At 49.7% G+C, this 18857-nt stretch overlaps 1 protein-coding gene across 1 annotated transcript; it reads right to left on the bottom strand.

Annotated features, from left to right (window-relative positions):
* Positions 1-1718: 1718 nt before the first annotated feature.
* UMOD (uromodulin) lies at positions 1719-18584 on the bottom strand. Its single transcript, XM_004706083.2, has 11 exons — positions 18456-18584; positions 16924-17057; positions 14712-15491; positions 14511-14618; positions 12598-12806; positions 11483-11631; positions 9321-9566; positions 6031-6193; positions 4222-4303; positions 3161-3202; positions 1719-2014 (listed from the first exon to the last, which is right to left on the bottom strand). Exons 2-11 carry the CDS (start codon positions 17015-17017, stop codon positions 1947-1949), a joined length of 1941 nt encoding a protein of 646 aa, XP_004706140.1. The 5' UTR covers positions 17018-17057; positions 18456-18584; the 3' UTR covers positions 1719-1946.
* Positions 18585-18857: the final 273 nt, after the last annotated feature.

Here is an 18857-nt window from a genome sequence, read left to right as displayed (position 1 = left end):
GGCGGACATATGGGTTAATGTTGGACTTGTGGGCTTGGGCAGCACTGGGTTGGGATGTTTTCTTGATGTGCACTTACCCTTTATGTAAAACTCTCTTTTACACATGAGTTTCTGTGGATTTGTTTCTCTAAAGTACCCAGAGAAACACACAGGTGTTCCTATGTCTGAGCCCATTGTTGGGTCAATCCATCTCCTTGAGGGCCTCCCCACCCCCCCACCTTTGGTGGGCACTCTACCAAGATTGCTGTTCTTACCTGGGGCTGTTCCCTCCTGATCACATGTCCAAAGTGAGTGACACAAGCCTTGCCATCCTCATGTCAAAGGAGCATTCTGGATGCATTCTTTCAAGGCAGATGTGTTTGTTCTTTGGCACTTTCAATATTCTCCACCAACACCATACTCCTCGTGTATCGATTCCCCTAACATATCACAGATCCTGTGTTTCAAAATGTGTGTGGACTCTACTGAGCTCAATAACTTACGAATAGAAAGCTGGAATGGGAAGACAAGAGCAGGGCAGGGCAGGAATAGAGGGGATGATTCATTTAGATAGACCTTCTTTTCTCCCAACTCTTGCTTTCTGTCTTGCTTGTATGTTTTATGGTTTGTATTATCCCCTTAAGTTCTGTTGCATGTGAGTCAATGGAAAGGTGCCTGGCCCAGCTGGGCCCAAGGACAGGGCTGGGATCCACACAGCGGTCCTCCTGTGTAAAACTCTTACGTAAAGGCAGCAGGCACGTGTCCTCGGTGTGTGTCTGCCTGTGATAAGAAGTCTCTTAACCTAAGGTACACTCCTTGCAGCCCCCATTTGCTGATATACACATGTGTTTTTCCCTGGGTTCACAAGGAAATACAGCAGTAAGTCCTTGGCCTCTCCTGAAATGCCACAGCTGGAGTCTGAGGAAGCAGTTGGCACCAGGGCAGACACACACCATGAGCATTGGTTTCCTTTTGCCCCTGGCTGCCTGGGTCTTGCTGGGCCCGTCAACTTGAAGTGTCTGTGCCTGGCAGCTCCAAGTTCTGGGCCTGTACAGAATCTCCTCCTGGAAGCGCCCTCCAGAGTAGAGGCCCTGGATTCGCTCATCATGGATGACGGGGTACTGGAAATAGATGGGCAATCTAGGACTTGGGCTGGGGAGGCAAGGAGGCATCTTGAGGAGGTACAGTGCCTCCACATCACCTCCTTTACTCGTCACAGAGTCAAGACCCAGGGGACAGGGGCTGCCTTTGTCTTGCTCACAGCTCAAAGAAATGTTTCTGGAATCCTGAATGGGCCCCAAGAGGGCACCACTATCAACAGATGCAGTAGCCGGTTAGAGAGTCTCCGCTTCTGAAATGCCTGGCACACTTGTAACTATTTGTCCACAGCCTCTTCCCCTGCCACACTGGGAGCCCCAGGAGGTCAAGGCCTGGCTTGTTCACAGCTGGATCCCAGCATCTAGCACAGCGCGGGCATGGAGCTGGTGTTCAGGACATATTTGTGAAACGAATGACTGAGTGAGCAAATCAGTCATGTGACTTGATTAATGTCACCCTGCAGAACCAGGGTTTAACCCTGTCCTCTGATCAAGCCGTGAACTCCATCAGGGCAGAGCAGGGTCTGACTTTCGCACCAGGAGGTCCCAGCACCACGGACAGTGCCTGATGCCTATTCAGCTGAAATTGTTCGGGAAGTACCTGCTGAATGGATCCTGAGTGAATGAATGACTTCAAAGACCGGGTTTTAAAAATTATTATATTGCCACCCCCTTTAAGGAGGCTTGGGCTTATGCACCAGCCCTATTTTGAGAGAAGGCAGCATTTAAGGACGGGCTGTCTTTCCATCGGGAGCGTGAAGGAAGCACGAGGAGCTCCTTGTGGTGTGCTTGGAGCACCAGGCTGCTTCACCACCAGCCCCGCTCTGGGCAGCAGGGAGGGAGGGAGTTGGGAGCCACAGACCTTGGGTTTCAGGCACTGGACCATTGAGGCATCAGGGTGAGAGTGGCCAACAGAAGCACCCAGGTCTTCAGGAGCCCTGAAAGGAAAGCAATTTAAAGGTGCTGCTGGCACAGATGTGCAATTACTTAAAAAAAAAATAGCCTCCTCTAGCCTGACCTCTGATAGGAAGTTCTACCCTTCCTATGAAAAAACAAACTCACTGCCATTGAGTCAATGGCACAGCGATCCTACAAGACAGGGTAGATGCCCCTGTGAGGTTCCCAGACTGTAACTCTTGACAGGAGGAGAAAGCCCTGTTCTTCTCCTACGGAGTGGCTGGTGGTTTTGAACTGCTGGCCTTGAGGTTAGCAACTGAACGTGTAACCACTAGGCCCCCGGGGCTCCTGTTCCCTGTCCTGAAGACTAATTAGAAAAAGGTGGGCCAATTAGGAAAAGGCAGCTGTTCGTGTGGGTACCAGGCTTAGTCTACCCTCAACCGAATGTTCGTGTAGTTGCCAACCTGCTCCACCATACGTGGCATCCCTGTGTGTGTTCAGAGGGCACAGTCTCTTGCACTATGACTAGGACTCTTTTGCACTAACCTCTCCCAGGCTGCACTGAGTTTGCTCATCCCAAGTACTGGGCTGGTGTGACACCCCCTGGATCTAGGACTTGCTCTCCGTCTAGAGGGTGAGATGGTTCTGTGGCCATGAAAATCAAGGCCGTATAATCCCATCATCCCATTCTTCATGGTTGGAGGGATAAAGAAGTAAAGAGGCAGCGTTTCCGGCCTGTGTGTCCGGTTTACCCTTGCACCAGGCTTGGACCACAGATGAACCCAGCAAATCAGTACTGAGTCCTGAATGGAGAAGGGTTAGCGGAGCTGCAGCCGATGCACAGGCTGCCAATCACACAGCCTGGGAATGAGGGTGTGTGAGTCTGCATGCAGGTAAAACATTGAGCAGCTGCAGCCGTCTGTGCATCTGTGTGTGCAGCCACCATATGATCGCGTGTGTGTGACTTCATGTGCCTGTCTGTGTGTATGTGTCTGGAGGGTCTATGTTCTGTTGTCCCTACCTACAAGCATGGGCGTGACCACTGTGAGACCACTGGGATTATGAGCACAGGGGAAGCTTTGGGGCTAGGTGTCCCCACGGTTATCTGTTGAGTGCTCAAATCTAGCAGGTCAACCCTCTGGTGGATAGAAGCCCTGGGACCCTCGGCAGGGAGGACTTAAGCTTACCTGAGCAGCTGGGCACAGCCCTGGACACGGGGGCTTGGGTATCTGTGGGGGAAAGTGCAGGGTCAGTGCAAGAACAGGGGCCTGGGGATGGCGAGAGGTTGGCCATAGGGGCCTAGGAGATGTCCCGCAAGCTTTTCTTCACCTGCAACTGGAGTGATCTTTTCAGAACCCTAACCTGATCATGTCATTCCCCGACCCCAGACCTGTCCGGGGCTCCTGCTATGTGCATGCTCAAGGTGTCAGCTCAAGGTGTCGAGAGCTTTGAAGGTCTGGGTGTCTGATCCCACCCTCACCCCCCACCCCCACACAGGCTCTTCTTCCAACCTCCTGGCCTTCACTCAGTCCTTCTAAGGCTTCTGTTCAGGCTCCCCTCTGTGTCTAGAGTCCTTCTCCTGCACCACCACCACCCTTCCCTGGTAAAACCCTCCTCAGTTTCCAAATTAAAAAACGAAAACCAGAAAAGCCCACTTCCATCGACTTTAATCATGATGTTCTAGGACAGAGTAGAGCTGCTTCTGTAAATCTCAATGGGAGTAGAAAGCCTCTTCTTTCTCCCACAAGAAACTGGTGGTTTCAAACTGCTGACCTTTTGATTAGCAGCCTAACTCCTCACTCACACTGCCACCAGCACTTCTCCTTCGAATCTCAGCTCCAGTTTAACTTCTGGGGGATCTCCTTGACCAGGCCTGGGCTCCTGTTGTAAGGGCCCAGCACTTTTCTCACTACATGTGTCCCCGTTGCAGTCATACATGTACTACTGGGGGGCGGTGAATGCTGTAGTTCTGACTGGTCCACACTCATCAGGTAGGCAAGGCCTACGTCATCACTTGCTCATCACGAGATCACCAACTACTAGCATAGGGCCTGGACACACAGGCACAAACACGTACGTGCAATGAATGAATGGTACCAGGACTGGTAAGGGCAAGGTATCCCACGCTGCCCCCAGAATCCACCTGCTCTTAGATATCTGACCCAGGCAGGTCCCAGGGCCAGGCTCTGTCATCTCGCCTCAGAGATCGTGCCCCACCAGGGCCACTGGGAGTGAATCGCTCTCTTACTTTTCCGAGTGATGGGTCCCAGGTTCAGGACACGGGTTGGGTCTATGGGACTCCCGCTGCGGAATCTCGTCCCAGAGCAGGTCTGCAGAGAGAGGGAGGGCGAAACAGAAAAGCTTTGTGAGGGAGACTGGATTCTGCCTGCCATGGAGTAGGCTGTGCTCCCCACCAGGGAACCTTTAATGGGGGGTTGAGGGTGGTACAGGAGTGTGGCAAAGTAGTTGCGAGTTCTTGACCCAGCTCAGCCATTTGTTACTCAAGGACCTTCAGCAAGTCACTTAACGTCTCTGAGAAAATGGGGCTAAAAATGTCTTCCTTATTAGTTGCCTTCAAGCTGATTCTCACTTATGAAGACCCTGGAACTGTACTCTATAGGGCTTGCATGTCTGCTCTTATGGAAGAAGATCACTAGACCTATTTTCCTAGGTCTTTATGGATGGGTTTAAACCTCCAATGTACTTAAATAGTCATTGCTTAACTGCCAACCTAAATTTTGGAGGTTCAAACTCACCCGGTAATACTACAGAAGAAAAGGTCTGAGTTTGATAATCCCTAAAGATTACAACCAAGGAAACCCTACAGAACAGTTCTATGCTGTAGTACATGGAGTTGCCCTGAGTTGGAATTGACTTGGAGGCAACCAACCCCACTATCACCACCACCTCCTTTAGAGTCTTGCTGTTGGGCGTCAGAGCCTGGTGTTGCAGTGGAGAAGGCGTTGAGCTGCTAACTAACTGCCAGGTCTGCAGTTCAAATCAACTAGCAGCTCCATGAGTAAAAGGTGAGGCTGTCTTTTTCAATAAAAATGTAGTCTGTGAAAATCCTAGGAAATACCTCGACTTTGTCATAGGGTCACTGTGAGTGAATCTAGTCCATGGCAATGGGTGGGTGGTCAGGGTTTCAAATTTGTCCATTCTGGTTTGACCTTCTGCTGAAAATATTCATTTGCAACCCAGATACACCGAACCAGAATCTACAACTCAATAAGAACTAAAATCTCCATGCCCTGGTTGCTGTGAACGTTGGAAAAACAAGGAGCCATGCTTTTGTTGTTCTAACACACAGTGCCCATGTACACAGAATGAAACACTGCCCGGTCCTGCACCATCCTCACTGTTGTTCCTGTTTGGGTCCCTTGTTACAGCCATTGTGTCAATCCATCAAGCCGAAGGTCTTCCTTGTTTTCACTGACCCTCTACTTTACCAAGCCTGATGTCTTTTTCCAGGGACTGGCCTCTCCTGATGACGTGTCCAAAGTACAGCGAGATGACATCTAGTCACCCTTGCTTCTCAGGAACATGCTGAGTGTACTCCTTTCAATGTAGATGTATACATCCATCCTTCCGGCCATCCATATTCAGGATCCTTGATCAACACCACAATTCAAATGGACTACATCTCCTGGGCTTCCCCATTCGTTCATTTTCCTGCTCTTCACTGTCCAGCTTTCCCATGTGTATGAAGCGAGTGAAATGACTGAGGCTTGAGTCAGATACACCATAGTCCTCAAAATGACCTCTTGGCTCTGTAACACTTTAAAGAGGTATTTTGCAACATAACACTTAACTAGCCAGCCACTGCTATTAGAACACAAGTTTGTAGACAAACCAGAATTTCTCCCAGCCAGTTGCTGGGATCATACCTGCCTGGCCACACTCACCCCATCTTATTGCTCAGCCCCTCCTGTACTAAAGGAGCATAACAGGGCTGTGTGTTTGTTTTCTTTCAGACCACGTGACCGAATGCCTTTCAGGTCAGTGTGAGGGGAGATAGGGGAGATGGGGGTCTGGCTAAAAGAGGGAGGCAGCTCACCGGCTTGCATTTCTCAGTCATGTTGTCACAGAGGTACACTTCACAGTGCAGGTAGACCAGGTCGTAATTCCCAGCAAACCGGAACATTTGGACCGAAAATCGGCTCTGAGGGGACTCTCCATTCTCCACCACTTGGATTGTTTGGTCCTCAATGCGTGGACATCTGGAAGGGTCAAATCATGTAACACAGTTGGTTAAGCCAAGACTGAAGGTCAGACTTCCTAGGTTCAAATCTTATTCTACCGCCGACTATCGGTGTGACCGAGAATAACTTACTTCTGCTGCTTGTGCCTCAGTGTCCCTACGTATAAACTCACTGCCATCAAGTTGATTCTGACCCTATAGGGCAGAGTTGTGGTGACCCTATAAAGCAGAGTTTAACTGACCCCGTGGGTTTCTGAGACTATAATTCTTTACGGGAGTAGAAAGCCTCATCTTTCTCTGATGCTGTTTATAAAGGGGACCATAATGGTGACCCATTTCATAAGAGAGATGTGCATACTAAACAATATGGTTCTGAAAAGTGCACATGAGAACCAGATGTGGCACACGTCACACAGAGAGGATGCTGAAGTAAAAATGCCATCCACGCAGACTTGAAATTAATTGAAAGTCAGCATTTTCTGATTCCCCGGGAAATGGCATTCAGAAATCATCAGTAACTAAAAGTCCTTGGGTGGTGCACACGGTTAGGACATTCGGCTGCTAGGTTGCTTGTCTGCTCTGGGTTAGAAGTTAAAGTTTACCCAGTGCTGCCTGGTGATCTAGTTCTGGAAAATCAGCCATTGAACACAGAAGGGACTAAAACAGGCCTCTGTTTCCTCTTTACTACAGAGGATTTTATAGTTTGTTATTAGCAAGTAGCAGAGGGCTGTGTGTGTTAACACCTGGATGAAACTCACACCTCAATGTGAGCCGGCCAATTGACAAAGAACTGAGAAGGCCGGTGACAGCCCCTCAGGACGCTTTCTCTGAGGCTCCTGCTGAAACTGCAGACACTCTGCTCTTTGCCTCTTTCCCTTTTCCACGGCACCTTCCCTGGTTCACTTCCGACAGACCTGACTTTTGTAGGGTGACTGATCTCCTCCTGTATGTACTGAACTGTATCCCCGGGAGCTATGCAGAAACCCTAACCCCTGTACTGTACATATGACCCTCATTGGCAATAGAGGCTTTCTTTTGTTGTGTTCATGAAGCAATGCCAACCTGGGATGGGTTCTAAACCTCATAGCTTCTGAGAGGTGTCTTATGCAAAGAGAAGAAGAGACACAGAGACACACCATAGGACGAACATCTACGGGCAAAAGAACATCTCAGATCAGGGGCAGCTACCAGAAACCAGGACAGAGGTTCAGCAGGAACTGACATGGCCAACACCCCCAGCCCCCACCCACGCCCACCCCCGTCATCACTGCAGTTGGTGGCGTCCAGTCCAGTAGCCCATGGTGTCACCCTCCCTGCACGCACCTTCTCCTGCACCAGACCATCCACCCCCTTACTAATGCTTATTACCATGTTGACTCATAGAATAACATGATACATATAGTTGTCAATTGCTTAAATGTAACGCATTAGTGCAAATCACAGCGGTGAATGGTCACACGCATTTGAAGTGACTACTCTCGACACACGAGCTCACCGCAAGCTCAGCCAGACAGACGCCTGCCTGAAACGGGCCTGTCCCATTCAAACCCACGCTGTTCAAAGGCCGACGGTGTCTCATTGATTTTATGAACTTGGTAAAATCTTTACATGCCGAATGACAGTTTTCAGTGGTTAAAGCCTCGTCATTCATTGCATCGTTTCCTTTTTTCCTTTCATGACTAATTAATTTTCAAAAAAGTTATTGATATAGGTTGACAACTATTAATGACTGCAGTTTTGTAGCTGAAATGCCAAAAAATCAGGGGAGGGGGGGTGGGGGATGGAGGAGGGAAGAGAAAAATGGGTTTCTGAAACTTGTGTAGGACAGTTAAAGTCAAACAAATATCTGAGGAAGTAAAAGAGATGAACAGAAGATTTCAAAGATCAGTTCGAAGAAACAAAGTGAAATACTTTAATGAAATGTGAAAGATCTGAAGTTAAAAAGCCAAAAGAGAAGTCGCACACTTGTTATTTCTCAAGCTGAAAAAAACTGGTTAAAAAAAAATCAAGCTTCAAGTGGCAATCCTGAAAGATTCGGGGAGGCCCCGCGGGGGGGATATTCAATGACTTAGGAAGCCTTAAAAGAAATTGGGAGGAGAACAGAGCCACTGTCCTAAAAAGAATTGGTCAGGGTTCAATCGTTTCAGGAAGTAGCATATGGGCTGAAGATCCTGAAGGAAGAAATCCGAATTGTACTGAAGGCATTGCCTTAAAACTTGGCTCCAGGAATTGCAGAATTCCAATCAAAATGTTTCAACAAACAGATGTAGCGCCAGAGGTGCTCATTTGCCTATGCAAAGAGATTTGTAAGACAACTGCATGACAAACCAACTAGAAGAGATCTATGTTTGTATCAAGTCCAAAGAAAGGTGCCCCAGAAAAACGCAGGAGTTTGTTACCAAACAATATCAGTAATATCACATGCAAGTAAAACCTTGCTGAAGATAATTAAATATTTGTAGCAGTACATTGACAGGAAGCCGCCAGAAATTCAAACTGTATTCAAGAGGATGTGGCATGAGATACCATTGCTGATGTCAGATGATCTCGGCTGAGAGCAGAGAATTCCAGAAAGATGCTTACCTGTGTTTCACTAGCTGTAATAAGGCATTTGGCTGTGTGTATCACGACAAATTGTGGACAAGAGTGGAAAGAATGGTAATTCCAGAACCCTTGATTGTGCTCATGCTGAACCAGTACACAAGCAGAGAGGATATGTGGGTAGAACAAGGGCATAGTGTTCGGTGAAAAATCAGGAAGAGTTTGAATCCACTGTGTCCCTTCACTGTACATACTCAGTCTGTATGCTGTGCAGATAACCTAAGAACCTGCACTATGTGAAGGGAAACGGGGCCTCGGGATTGGAGGGCCTCATTAACTGGTGATCCGCAGATGACACAACCTGGCCTGCTGAAAATGATAAAGAACGTGTATGTGTCAGAATCTAACCACACTCAAGACGGTTTCCAATGGCTTTATTTTCAAAAGTAGGCAGCCGGGTCTTTCTCCCTAACCATCTCTGAGTGACCTTGAATCACTACCTTTTCAATTAGCCACTGCGCACATTAACTTTGGCACTACCCAGGGACTCCTCCAAGTTCAAAAACCCTCTGGATGCTATGCCCAGGTGCTAACTTTCACTTTACCTGTCTCTGATGATGAAGTACTTTACGGGGTCGGTGATGTTGCCACTGGGTGTGGCGTAGCAGTTGGTCACCAGTAGTGCAAACCGAGACAGGTCCCCCCCATCCAGCATGGTTCCCACGTAGAGAAAGGCTTCAGTGGACAGGGTCACAGCAGGACCTTGGTAGGGCAGCGTGTAGGCTGGGTTCTGGAAGAGGGCCATCCGAACGGTGAACATGCCCATCCCGCCCACGCTGACGTTCAAGGCGCTGCAGGGGGAAAGAGGCTGGTGAGAGGCCCAGAGCTGAGAACGTCTGCTGCTAGGCCATGCTCTGAGCTCTGCGTTCCTGGGCAGCCCCTTCACTTCTTTTTAATTCGGCAGTAGAACTGGAACATATCAACCATGCCTTCACAAACTCGCAATAAGCTTGCACAAGTCACCTGGGGGGTCTTGTTCAAATGCAGGTTCTTATTCAGTTAAGTCTGGGATGGAGGCCAAGCGTCATGTTCCCAATAATAAGCTCCAGGTCCTACTGATGCCAACGCCACGTTTTAAGTAGCAGCCATGTCCGGGTCCTGACTTGGTGGCCCTGGCTGTCACTGTAGACATCAAGAGGAAGAGCAGACGTGGCTTTGAGGGAATCAGATTCCTCAATTTGGTCTCAGTCTCCAGCAGGTCAAAAGTCCCAAATCCTATAGGCCTAAGCCTGAGTCTTGGCTCCCCTGTCGCTGTACTAGCACCTACATTTGAAGATGGGGGTGCTTGGAATGGGTCACCATTCCAAGACCAAAATCCTTAGTGCCATTGAGCTGGTGGTGACTCATAGTGACCCTATAGGACAGGATAGAACAGCCCCTATGGGTTTCCACAACTAACTCTTTACAGGAGTAGAAAGCCCCCCTCTTTAGCTGGTGGTTTTAGGAGGCATGTTGAAAATTCAGCTCTCTGACATAGACTTCACCGGACAATCTCACCAAGGACATTGTCAATCAATGTTCCGGGAATTAAGGTGTGTTAGAAAGACTCCGTTATACAGAAATTCATCTCAGAAGTTAGCACTGGTTTGTGGACTACGGGTTGTCCTACACACAGGTGTGTTTCATCCTGAATCCCGGGTCTAGGACATGTGATGCTCTTCCCCCAGGGGAGCCATGTGCCCTCCTAGTGGTCTTAGCCCTCCCATGCGTCTACCTAGGGAACACAGAGCCCTGGGGAGTGGACCGCTGAAGATCAAGCAAGAGTGAGGCCTTGGGCACAATGGTCTGAGCATGTCAGGTGCCGCTGCTTACTCCTCCCTGGACCTTGGACAGCTACTTAACCTTCTCAGAACCTCAATTCCCACTCCCATATATTGGGAATAATAATAATGACACCTATACCTCCCAGGGCTGCTATATGGTTTCAGTGAGATGTCTCCTGGGAAGTGTTTGGCATAATGTCTAGCATGTAGTAAGCTCTCATCAAATGGCAGTTCTTAGTACAGATATTATTTTTTGCACCATCAGCATCACTGGTTCATTCTGCCGTTCATCCTATTCAAAGTAGTTTCAATTTTACTTCACAACCAAATTGTTTTTCATGTGGCATCCAATAGGGGCAGAAATTCTCTATTTAACCTTGCAGGGACCCAGAAGGCACCAGCTTAAAGCCCCTCAGACTCCAAGGAGCATAAGTGGTAAAATTTTCTTCTAATCTAACTCCTTCAACTTACAGAGAAGGAACTTGAGGTCCAGATGTGGTTCATGATCTGCACAAAGTCCCATGGCCGAACTGGACTGAGACTCCTGACCCCACTGCCACCTTCTGGTTTTGAATCACTCGCTTCTCTGATAAGCTGAGGCTGTCATATTTGATTCACATCTGAAGGGTATATTGTACTTCTGAGAAAGTCAGTATAAACGTTACTAGAGCCCTTTCACAGAGGAGAAGACTGGCATCCTAAGAGGGACTATCAATTCTTTAACGTCATCTAGTTAGAACACAACACAGTCTGGATTTGAATCTAGCCTCCAGACTTCATAGGTGGGGGGGCCTCTCCTAGCCTTCCCTAACAGCTCCCCCCACTCCCCACCCCCATACCACACACTCTATGGGTGGCAATCAGCAGAGAAGCGGAGGACTTTGTGCCTAATGAGATCTGGGATGGAGCCACCCACGGGTGCTGGGGTCCTCCTCTGGCCGCACCTGACCATGGGCTGCAGGGAGGTCTTCAGGCTGACTTTCATGTCCAGGGGATAGGAGCATGCAAAGTGGATCTTGATGTTGAGGTCTCGGATGATGATCTCATCTGCCAGGTAGAGAGTGTTGCTGTACGTGGCATGGGTTTCATTTTTCTGTGATTGGGAGGGGTGTAGTGGGGGAGAAAGGGACATGAGAAGCTGCACAGGGTGGCAGAGCCAGAGAGGTTGGTCTCTAGCCACCTGGGAGCAACCCTTCCAATTCCCATGACACACACACACACACAAAGCCCAAGAGCACCAAGCACTTAGGAGCACATGTCCTGTGCTGGGCCCTGAGCCACGTGCTACTGAGCCCCATGCTGCTTCTTTGAAGAACAAGAAGACTAAACCCCTGGGCCAGGTCATGGATGAATGGTGGTATTTCAGAGGCCACGGTTGACAAATGAAAATGAATTTACTCCTTTCTTTCTTCCTTGCAGTGTTATCTTCTCTTTTCTTTGGGGATGGAGGAAGTTGTGAGGAGGACGCAGGACTCTGTTCAAGCAAACATTGACCCATGGCCACCAGTTGAGAGATTCCCAGATGATGTAAGCAGTTTGCCCTCCACTACTAAGGGCAAGGTGCTTGGTTCAAACTCACCTAGTGGTGCCATGGAAGAAAGGCGTGGTGCTCTGCTTCTGTAAAGATTACAGCCAAGAAGCCCCGAAAAGTAGCTCTATACTGTTAATGGGACTACCAAGGGCTGGAATCAACTCAATTCCAGTGGGCTTGGGTTTTAGGTTTGTGCAGGCGAGCTCCTGGTTCTCCAGTAGATATGCAGAAAGCCTGCTTTCTGGGACCACTGGGAGCCTTACAGAACCGATTCTGGCCTTGACTCCTATACCCATGACATGAAAAATAATCACGGCCTTGTCTGAATCCTACTTCTCCACCTGTAAAATGGGGAGCTATCATCCAGGCACAGCCTTCTTGATTTTCCGCTACCATGTATAAAGTACGCACTATGTACCAGCCGTTATCCTAATCACCTCACACACATGCATTCATTTTACAGGTGAGAAAACAGCCAGACTAAACAACACAGCACTCTGAGCCTGGCCCACGCTGGCCAGCACATACCGTCATCACAGTCCCACAGGGGCCGCCCTGGGCTGGGGTTACCACTGACATCCAGTCCCTGTCAGTCCTCTCACTGAAGCCGGAGCACCGACTATCTCGCAGGTACATGAAGATCTCCTCAAATCCCAGGCTCTTCAGCTGGCACGTGCCCAGGGACACCTTGATGTCATTGGCCCCACACTCCAGCCTGGGTTGCAGCTGGGAGATGTCTGAAATGGCCAGGCAGACAGGATTGAAAAGCCTGTGTCTATGGCTGGAATCCCAGCACATCACCTGGGGGCCCACCCAAATGGCCAGGTTGGCTTCTGGCCAGGGTCCCTCAGGTGCTGTGGTTCCCCCCCCCCACTGTGATGGAGACACAAGGTCAACTTGCAACATCTTAGGCCAAAATTATGCCCTGACGTTTTCTTAAAACCAAACCGTAGTTCAGCACAGCGAGCAAAAAGTCTCTGCCTTGAGCAGGTCTTTTCAGAAGAAAAGATCACATGGACAACAGCCACTCGAAAGATTGAGTAGTAGTGAGTTGATGTTAATAGGGACGAACAACTCAGACAAAGAGGGTGAGAATGGTGCCATGACCCAAAGAGTGCCACCAATGCCATGGAATTGAACCTGTAGAAACAGCTGTGCTGTGTATATTCCCACCACCACCACTACCAAACAACTGGCTTCAGAGCGGTGGACTCTCTGGGCTTCGTGGCCAACCCTCTGCCCCAGGCCATCCTACGAGTGGGCTGGATACCACACGCAGGGCAGTTGGGAGTTGTCTACTGTCTCAGTAAGTAATCCCAGATTCCAATCAATCAATCAATAACAAAGCTCAACCCCAGTTAGTTGCAATTTCTTTTACATTGGTCATTTGCCCCTTCAACAAAAGGAGACCTGGTCTAGGATCCGAATGTGGGGCAGGGAACAACCTTCACCTCCGAAGGGAAATGTTAAACTCTTTTCCTGAAGCAGCTTGAATGTCGTGACCTTGGGTCTTCATTACATTCACTGAAGACGCGTTTTCATCTCTACTGTCAAAATCTCAGAGGCCCAGTGACTCAGCGGGGCTGCTAGCCGCTAGGTGGGTGGTTCAAACCCGCCAGCAGCTCCTGGGGAGAAAGAATGGGCAGTCTGCTTCTGCAAGGTTACACAGCTTTGGGAAGCCTATGGGGCACTTCAGCTTACAGTCACTTTGAGGGGGAATCCAGCTGTGGCAAGGGGTAGGGGAGAAAGAATGGGCAGTCTGCTTCTGCAAGGTTGCACAGCTTTGGGAAGCCTATGGGGCACTTCAGCTTACAGTCACTTTGAGGGGGAATCCAGCTGTGGCAAGGGGTAGGGGGTCAAAATATCTGAAGGTATTAACAACCATTACTTTCCATCTGAGGTGTCATTTGGGCACAGGCAGATACAGCAGTAACGATCCATTTCCCAAATTTAGTTAAAAGAAGGAGGGATCTAAATCGCATGAAGAACAACAAGTAAACGAATCAAAAACATAACCTATGTAGTACTTTGGATATAGACAAACAGAGTGTCACTGACACCTGAGGGGCTGCGGTTTGGAATATTCTAGACGGCTTTAATCACTGTGAACATGGAGAAAGGGAGGCTCAGAGAGGGGCGGGCGCCCTGCCCACGGTGGCTCAGCAGATTAACAGGAGGCCTGTGTTCTGGGTACCTTCAATTCCCGGGTGGCAATGACACACGTGTGTTCCCTGTAGTGGGAGCCTGCTGAAGAAGGCTGGGTGTATGGGGGCCTCTGAACTCTGGTTGCTCGTCTGGTTGCTCATAACGGGGGCATCGCTGGCCCTTCCTGCTGCTCTCAGATAGGACCCTCTCCACCCCTATCCCCCACCCCGGGGAGCACTCCCAGGCCCCCATCTCACACAGTGTTGGTCCGTGGTCCAGGCCAGCCAGCGTCTCACCTGAGATGTTGAAGTCTTGTTTGCACTGGCAGCTCCACCTGCCGCTATCTGACGTGCAATCCTCTTCCAGGCTGCACTCCTCACACCTGCCCTCCACGGAGCTGGGGTCTGCGGGGCCGTGAGGGCGGAGGGTCAGCAAGGAGGGGACCCCATCCCCGCCACTCCCCACGCGCAGCGGCGGCTGGGGAGGGGCCTGCTCACCCGTGCAGTATGCCAGGTAGCACTGGGGGGGCGCCGTCAGGTTGTAGACATAGTAGCCGCCGGCGCAGGCCTTCACCTGGACGGGCGTGGCCCACCGGCAGCAGTGATCGCTCCAGTGCGCGCACGCCGTGCGGCTCACGATGCCCTCGTCGGTGGACGGGTGCGTGCCGTTGAGCCACATGGGCGCGGCCGTGTAGCAGCGCAGCACCGGCACACAGGTCTCTGGCAGGCGCACGCCGCCGGGGCCCACGAAGCGGTACCAGCCGCTCAGGCTGGCGTCGCAGGCGTAGCCCCCCCGGTAGGTGGCGCTGCGCCAGTATTCGTTCAGGGTGCGATGCTCCAGGCAGGGGTCTGCGCACGCGCGCGCACTGCCCCCTGCCGGCACGCAGTCCAGCCCCGGGCCGCAGGAGCCCGGGGCGCATGCGCAGTGCCGCCCGTCCCCGCCGTAGCCCGCGGGGCACACGCACGAGTAGTTGCCTTCCCCGTTGACGCAGGTGGCCAGGGCGTGGCAGTCGCTGAGCCCCGGCTCGAGGCACTCGTCCACGTCCACGCAGCCGCGGCCGGGCGCCGGGCGGAAGCCGGCGGGACAGAGGCAGGCGTAGGAGCCCGGCGTGTTCACGCAGCTGCCGCCCGCCCAGCAGCTGGGCGCCCCCGGCGCGGCGCACTCGTCCAGGTCCACGCACTGGAAGCCGTCCCCGGTGAAGCCCGCCTGGCAGGAGCACGTCGTGGCCACCCCGTCCTGTTGGCAGGTGGCGTTGCTGTGACACTGCACGCAGCTCTCTGAGGAGAGAAGCCCGGGCTCAGGGTGGGGGCAGCGGGCCGGTGAACACCCCCCAGGGTCGCTTCCCACGCCCTTCAAGACGGAACCCTGAACTTCTTTCAAAAGAAAATTCCCCAGCGGGGTGGACGAACAACAGAAACGTGGGGGAAGGGAGACATCGATTGGTGTTAAGATATGAAAACAATAATTTATCAAGGGGTCACAAAGGTGGGAGGGGGAGGGAGGGAATAAAGAGTTGATACCAAGGGCTCAAATAGAAAGTAAATGTTTAGAAAACGATGAAGGCAATATATGTACAAATATGCTTGATACAATTGATAAATGGAGTGTTATAAGAGCTGTAAGAGCCCCAATAAAATGATTTTTTTTTAAACCAAAATTCTGCCTAGTTCATTCTGGCTCAGAGTTATCATACTGACTCATCTTCTCTCCTACACAGAGTGACTGGTAGGTTCAAACTTCCCACCTTTTGATTAGCACTTATTTACTGTGGCATCACACACCCCCATAAAGATGACAATGAAGAAAACCCCAGTGAGCAGATCTACATTGCCTCTCGGGGTTGCTATGCAACAGAATTACTAGAGGGCACCTGACAACAACCACCATTGCATATTAAAGATCAAGAAACCAAGATCCCAAAGGTTTAAGCCACTTGCTCAGTTGGCAAGCTGCAAAGTGAGGACATGAGCCCAGGTGGCCAGACCATGGAGTGTGTGCTCTTTAACTGACACCATCATGAGAGTTACTATGTAGATGTCCTGGGTCGTACAAATGGTTAGTCCTACCCAGAGACACCACAGAAGAAAGGACAGCCATTTACTCCCAAAATATCAGCCATCAAAAACCCCATAGAGCTGAGTTCTACTCTTCACATGCCATGAGTCAGCACCAGGGCAATTCGTTTTTTATTTACTGTGCATCCAGAGTACCCCAGGGAGAGCCTGAAAGCTTCATGAGGCCAATGCTCAATTCAATGGGATGACTTTAAAAAAAAAGAAAAAGACATTTTCTTTCTACTTGAGCCCTTGGTATCAGCATTTCTTAAGGGTGGAAGGGGTGATATTTCGGAGTCATCTGGGTATGTTCAAATCTCCCCATGTGCTTGAGTATGTTCTTGACCTTCCTGTAAGGTTCCGTTGCCTGAAAGCTATTGTAGCCCCTTGCCTTTCAAAATGTCTTCCCTGGGGCAGCAACATCAGCATCACCAGGTATGTGTTAGAAATGTGGATTCTCAGGTTCCACTCCAGACCTACTGAACCAGAATCAGTATTTTAGCAACATGACCAGGTGAGTCCTGTGTGCATGAATGCCTAAGAAACCAATTTAGAATAAAGATTGTGCAAATCCGAAATGTGATAGATCATGAACACCTCTCCTAGGGGCTGTGTGGCTCACTGCAATCCCCTGCCCCTGCCCCCTGACACTTACTTGCTTCGGAGCTGTTGGTGGCTGCAACTATGTTGAGCCAAGAAGACACCAGCATCACTGTCAGCATTGAGGTCAATGAGAAAAGTCGTCCCATCCTTTTTGCTTTTTCCTACCACTTCTGGTACTAAGAAGTCCTGCCAGAAACAGGACAGATGGGCTTTGGGTGTTTCTTCCTGGTCTCTGATCCCTAGGTCCTGTGAGCAGAGAGGGATGGACTAAACCCATGCCAGAACTCCCCTCCCAATTGAGAAGAGCACTTTGGTTGTGGCCTGCATCACTCCAGGAGGTACCTTTTACATAGATTACAAAAATCCTGCCACATAGAGGTCCAGCGGGGTCCCAACCACATTTCCACCCAGATCCCAAGCTTTGCTTCCCAGGGCTCAGCACATCTGGAAGGACTGATTTCCTTCATCTGAAGCAGGGAGCAACAATATGGAGTGATGTTCTGGACTGGCTTCCTGTCTCCTGTCCAGGTCCACGTAGTCATCCAACAAACATTTATTGAGTAGCTACCGTGTGCTAAAGCAAGGTTAGGCACCCTGGTGGACAATGAACAGGACAGACACAATCCCTGCACTCAAAAATTCTAATGTCTTGAGTCAACAGCTAGAGAGGTAACTCACCTTCACAATACATTTTATTCAGAGTGATCTCATATTGTTTCATCCAACTGGCAAAGGAATCCTAGACGGCTGCTATTACCCCTGTTCTTTGAGCAGCAAAATAGGATGCCCCGGATTTAAGTGTGCGGGACCTGCAGCCTACCATGTGAATTGAAATCTCAATGCCTGGCAGCGTGACATTGGAGAAAGGATTCCAATTCCTTAAGACTCAGTTTCCTCATCCATGGAATGGGGAATATTGCTTTGGAAAACTGAGCGTCTGTTATATGCCAGGCTCAGTGTTAAAACATCCTTGTGGCTCGTAAAACTTGGGTCTTAGATCAGTGTTTTTTGTTTTGTAGGGGTTTCCTCCACCACCACCCCCGCTCCCATCTTCTTCATTATGACCACCAATAGGAAAAACACAAATTATGTCATGACCCATGAGATTACAGGCATATACTCACACAACCAAAATAAAACAGTATTTTCCCTTCCTACATGCATCGCTTGAGGGCATTTTCTAGTCTATTTACTTAAAAGAAAATTCTGGATAGACACACTGATAATTTAATGATCCACTAATATCCATTGTTGCCATGGAGATTAATCCAGAAGACACACGTAAATCAGAGCCAATACTCTTATTCACTCCCACATCACACATCTGGTACACAGTAGCCACTTCACAAATAGTCACTGAATGAATAAGAAGCACAGTAGCTCTTGTTATTGGGAAAGGTTCGATTCTGAGATAGGGAGAATGAACAAGATCACAGAGCCATTGAGCAGAGTAATGACTCAATCCCTGCTTTGATTCCAATGCCCAAATTAATTTTCTCCCCTCAAATAGCATAGGTGCCAGTTGACAAGTAGATGGAAGACAAGCTGGGAAGACAGGTAGGAGAGAGCTGCAGACAGCCTTACCTGAAACCAGAAAGGCAGAATTAGTCCACACACAAGCATGTGCCTCCTATATATACACACACGTTGACCCCTGGCTAGGTCTGTTTCTCGAGATTTGAGATTGTTTCCTTGGGCATGCAAATTTTTTTAAGTTCTTTTGGCATAGTGTTTTCCTTTTCTAGCCTGTGAGGAGGTTGTTTTTAACCTAATAGCTGGAGACCCCAGATGCTTGACATTGTGGGTCACACCTGTGCCCAGAAATACAAGGTCTCTGTTTTTCACCTTATGGGAGTAAGAGATTCCTTAGTTAGGAATTAACTGGGAAAGCAGTGCCAAGATACCAAGTTTTTTCTCTTGAGAACATGGCAAGGGCAGAGTGGACCCAAGAAGCCAGGCAGAAGTCGATGTCTGCAGCCAGGCAGC

Source organism: Echinops telfairi, unplaced genomic scaffold, assembly GCF_000313985.2.
Source record: "Echinops telfairi isolate 266 unplaced genomic scaffold, ASM31398v2 ScPeMD7_5;HRSCAF=22, whole genome shotgun sequence".
Classification (NCBI taxonomy): domain Eukaryota; kingdom Metazoa; phylum Chordata; class Mammalia; order Afrosoricida; family Tenrecidae; genus Echinops; species Echinops telfairi.
This window is presented reverse-complemented; position numbering and strand designations above follow the sequence as displayed.

What these genes read in the sequence shown, in the direction of transcription:
- UMOD (XM_004706083.2), bottom strand. Translation starts at nt 17,017, where the DNA reads ATGGGACGACTTTTCTCATTGACCTCAATGCTGACAGTGATGCTGGTG. An exon ending in TACTTCATCATCAGAGACAG is followed by an intron (nt 6,194 to 9,320) that starts GTAAAGTGAAAG and finishes TGACCCTTCCAG; the next exon opens with ATGTCCACGCATTGAGGACC. An exon ending in GGGACCCATCACTCGGAAAA is followed by an intron (nt 3,203 to 4,221) that starts GTAAGAGAGCGA and finishes TTTCCCCCACAG; the next exon opens with ATACCCAAGCCCCCGTGTCC.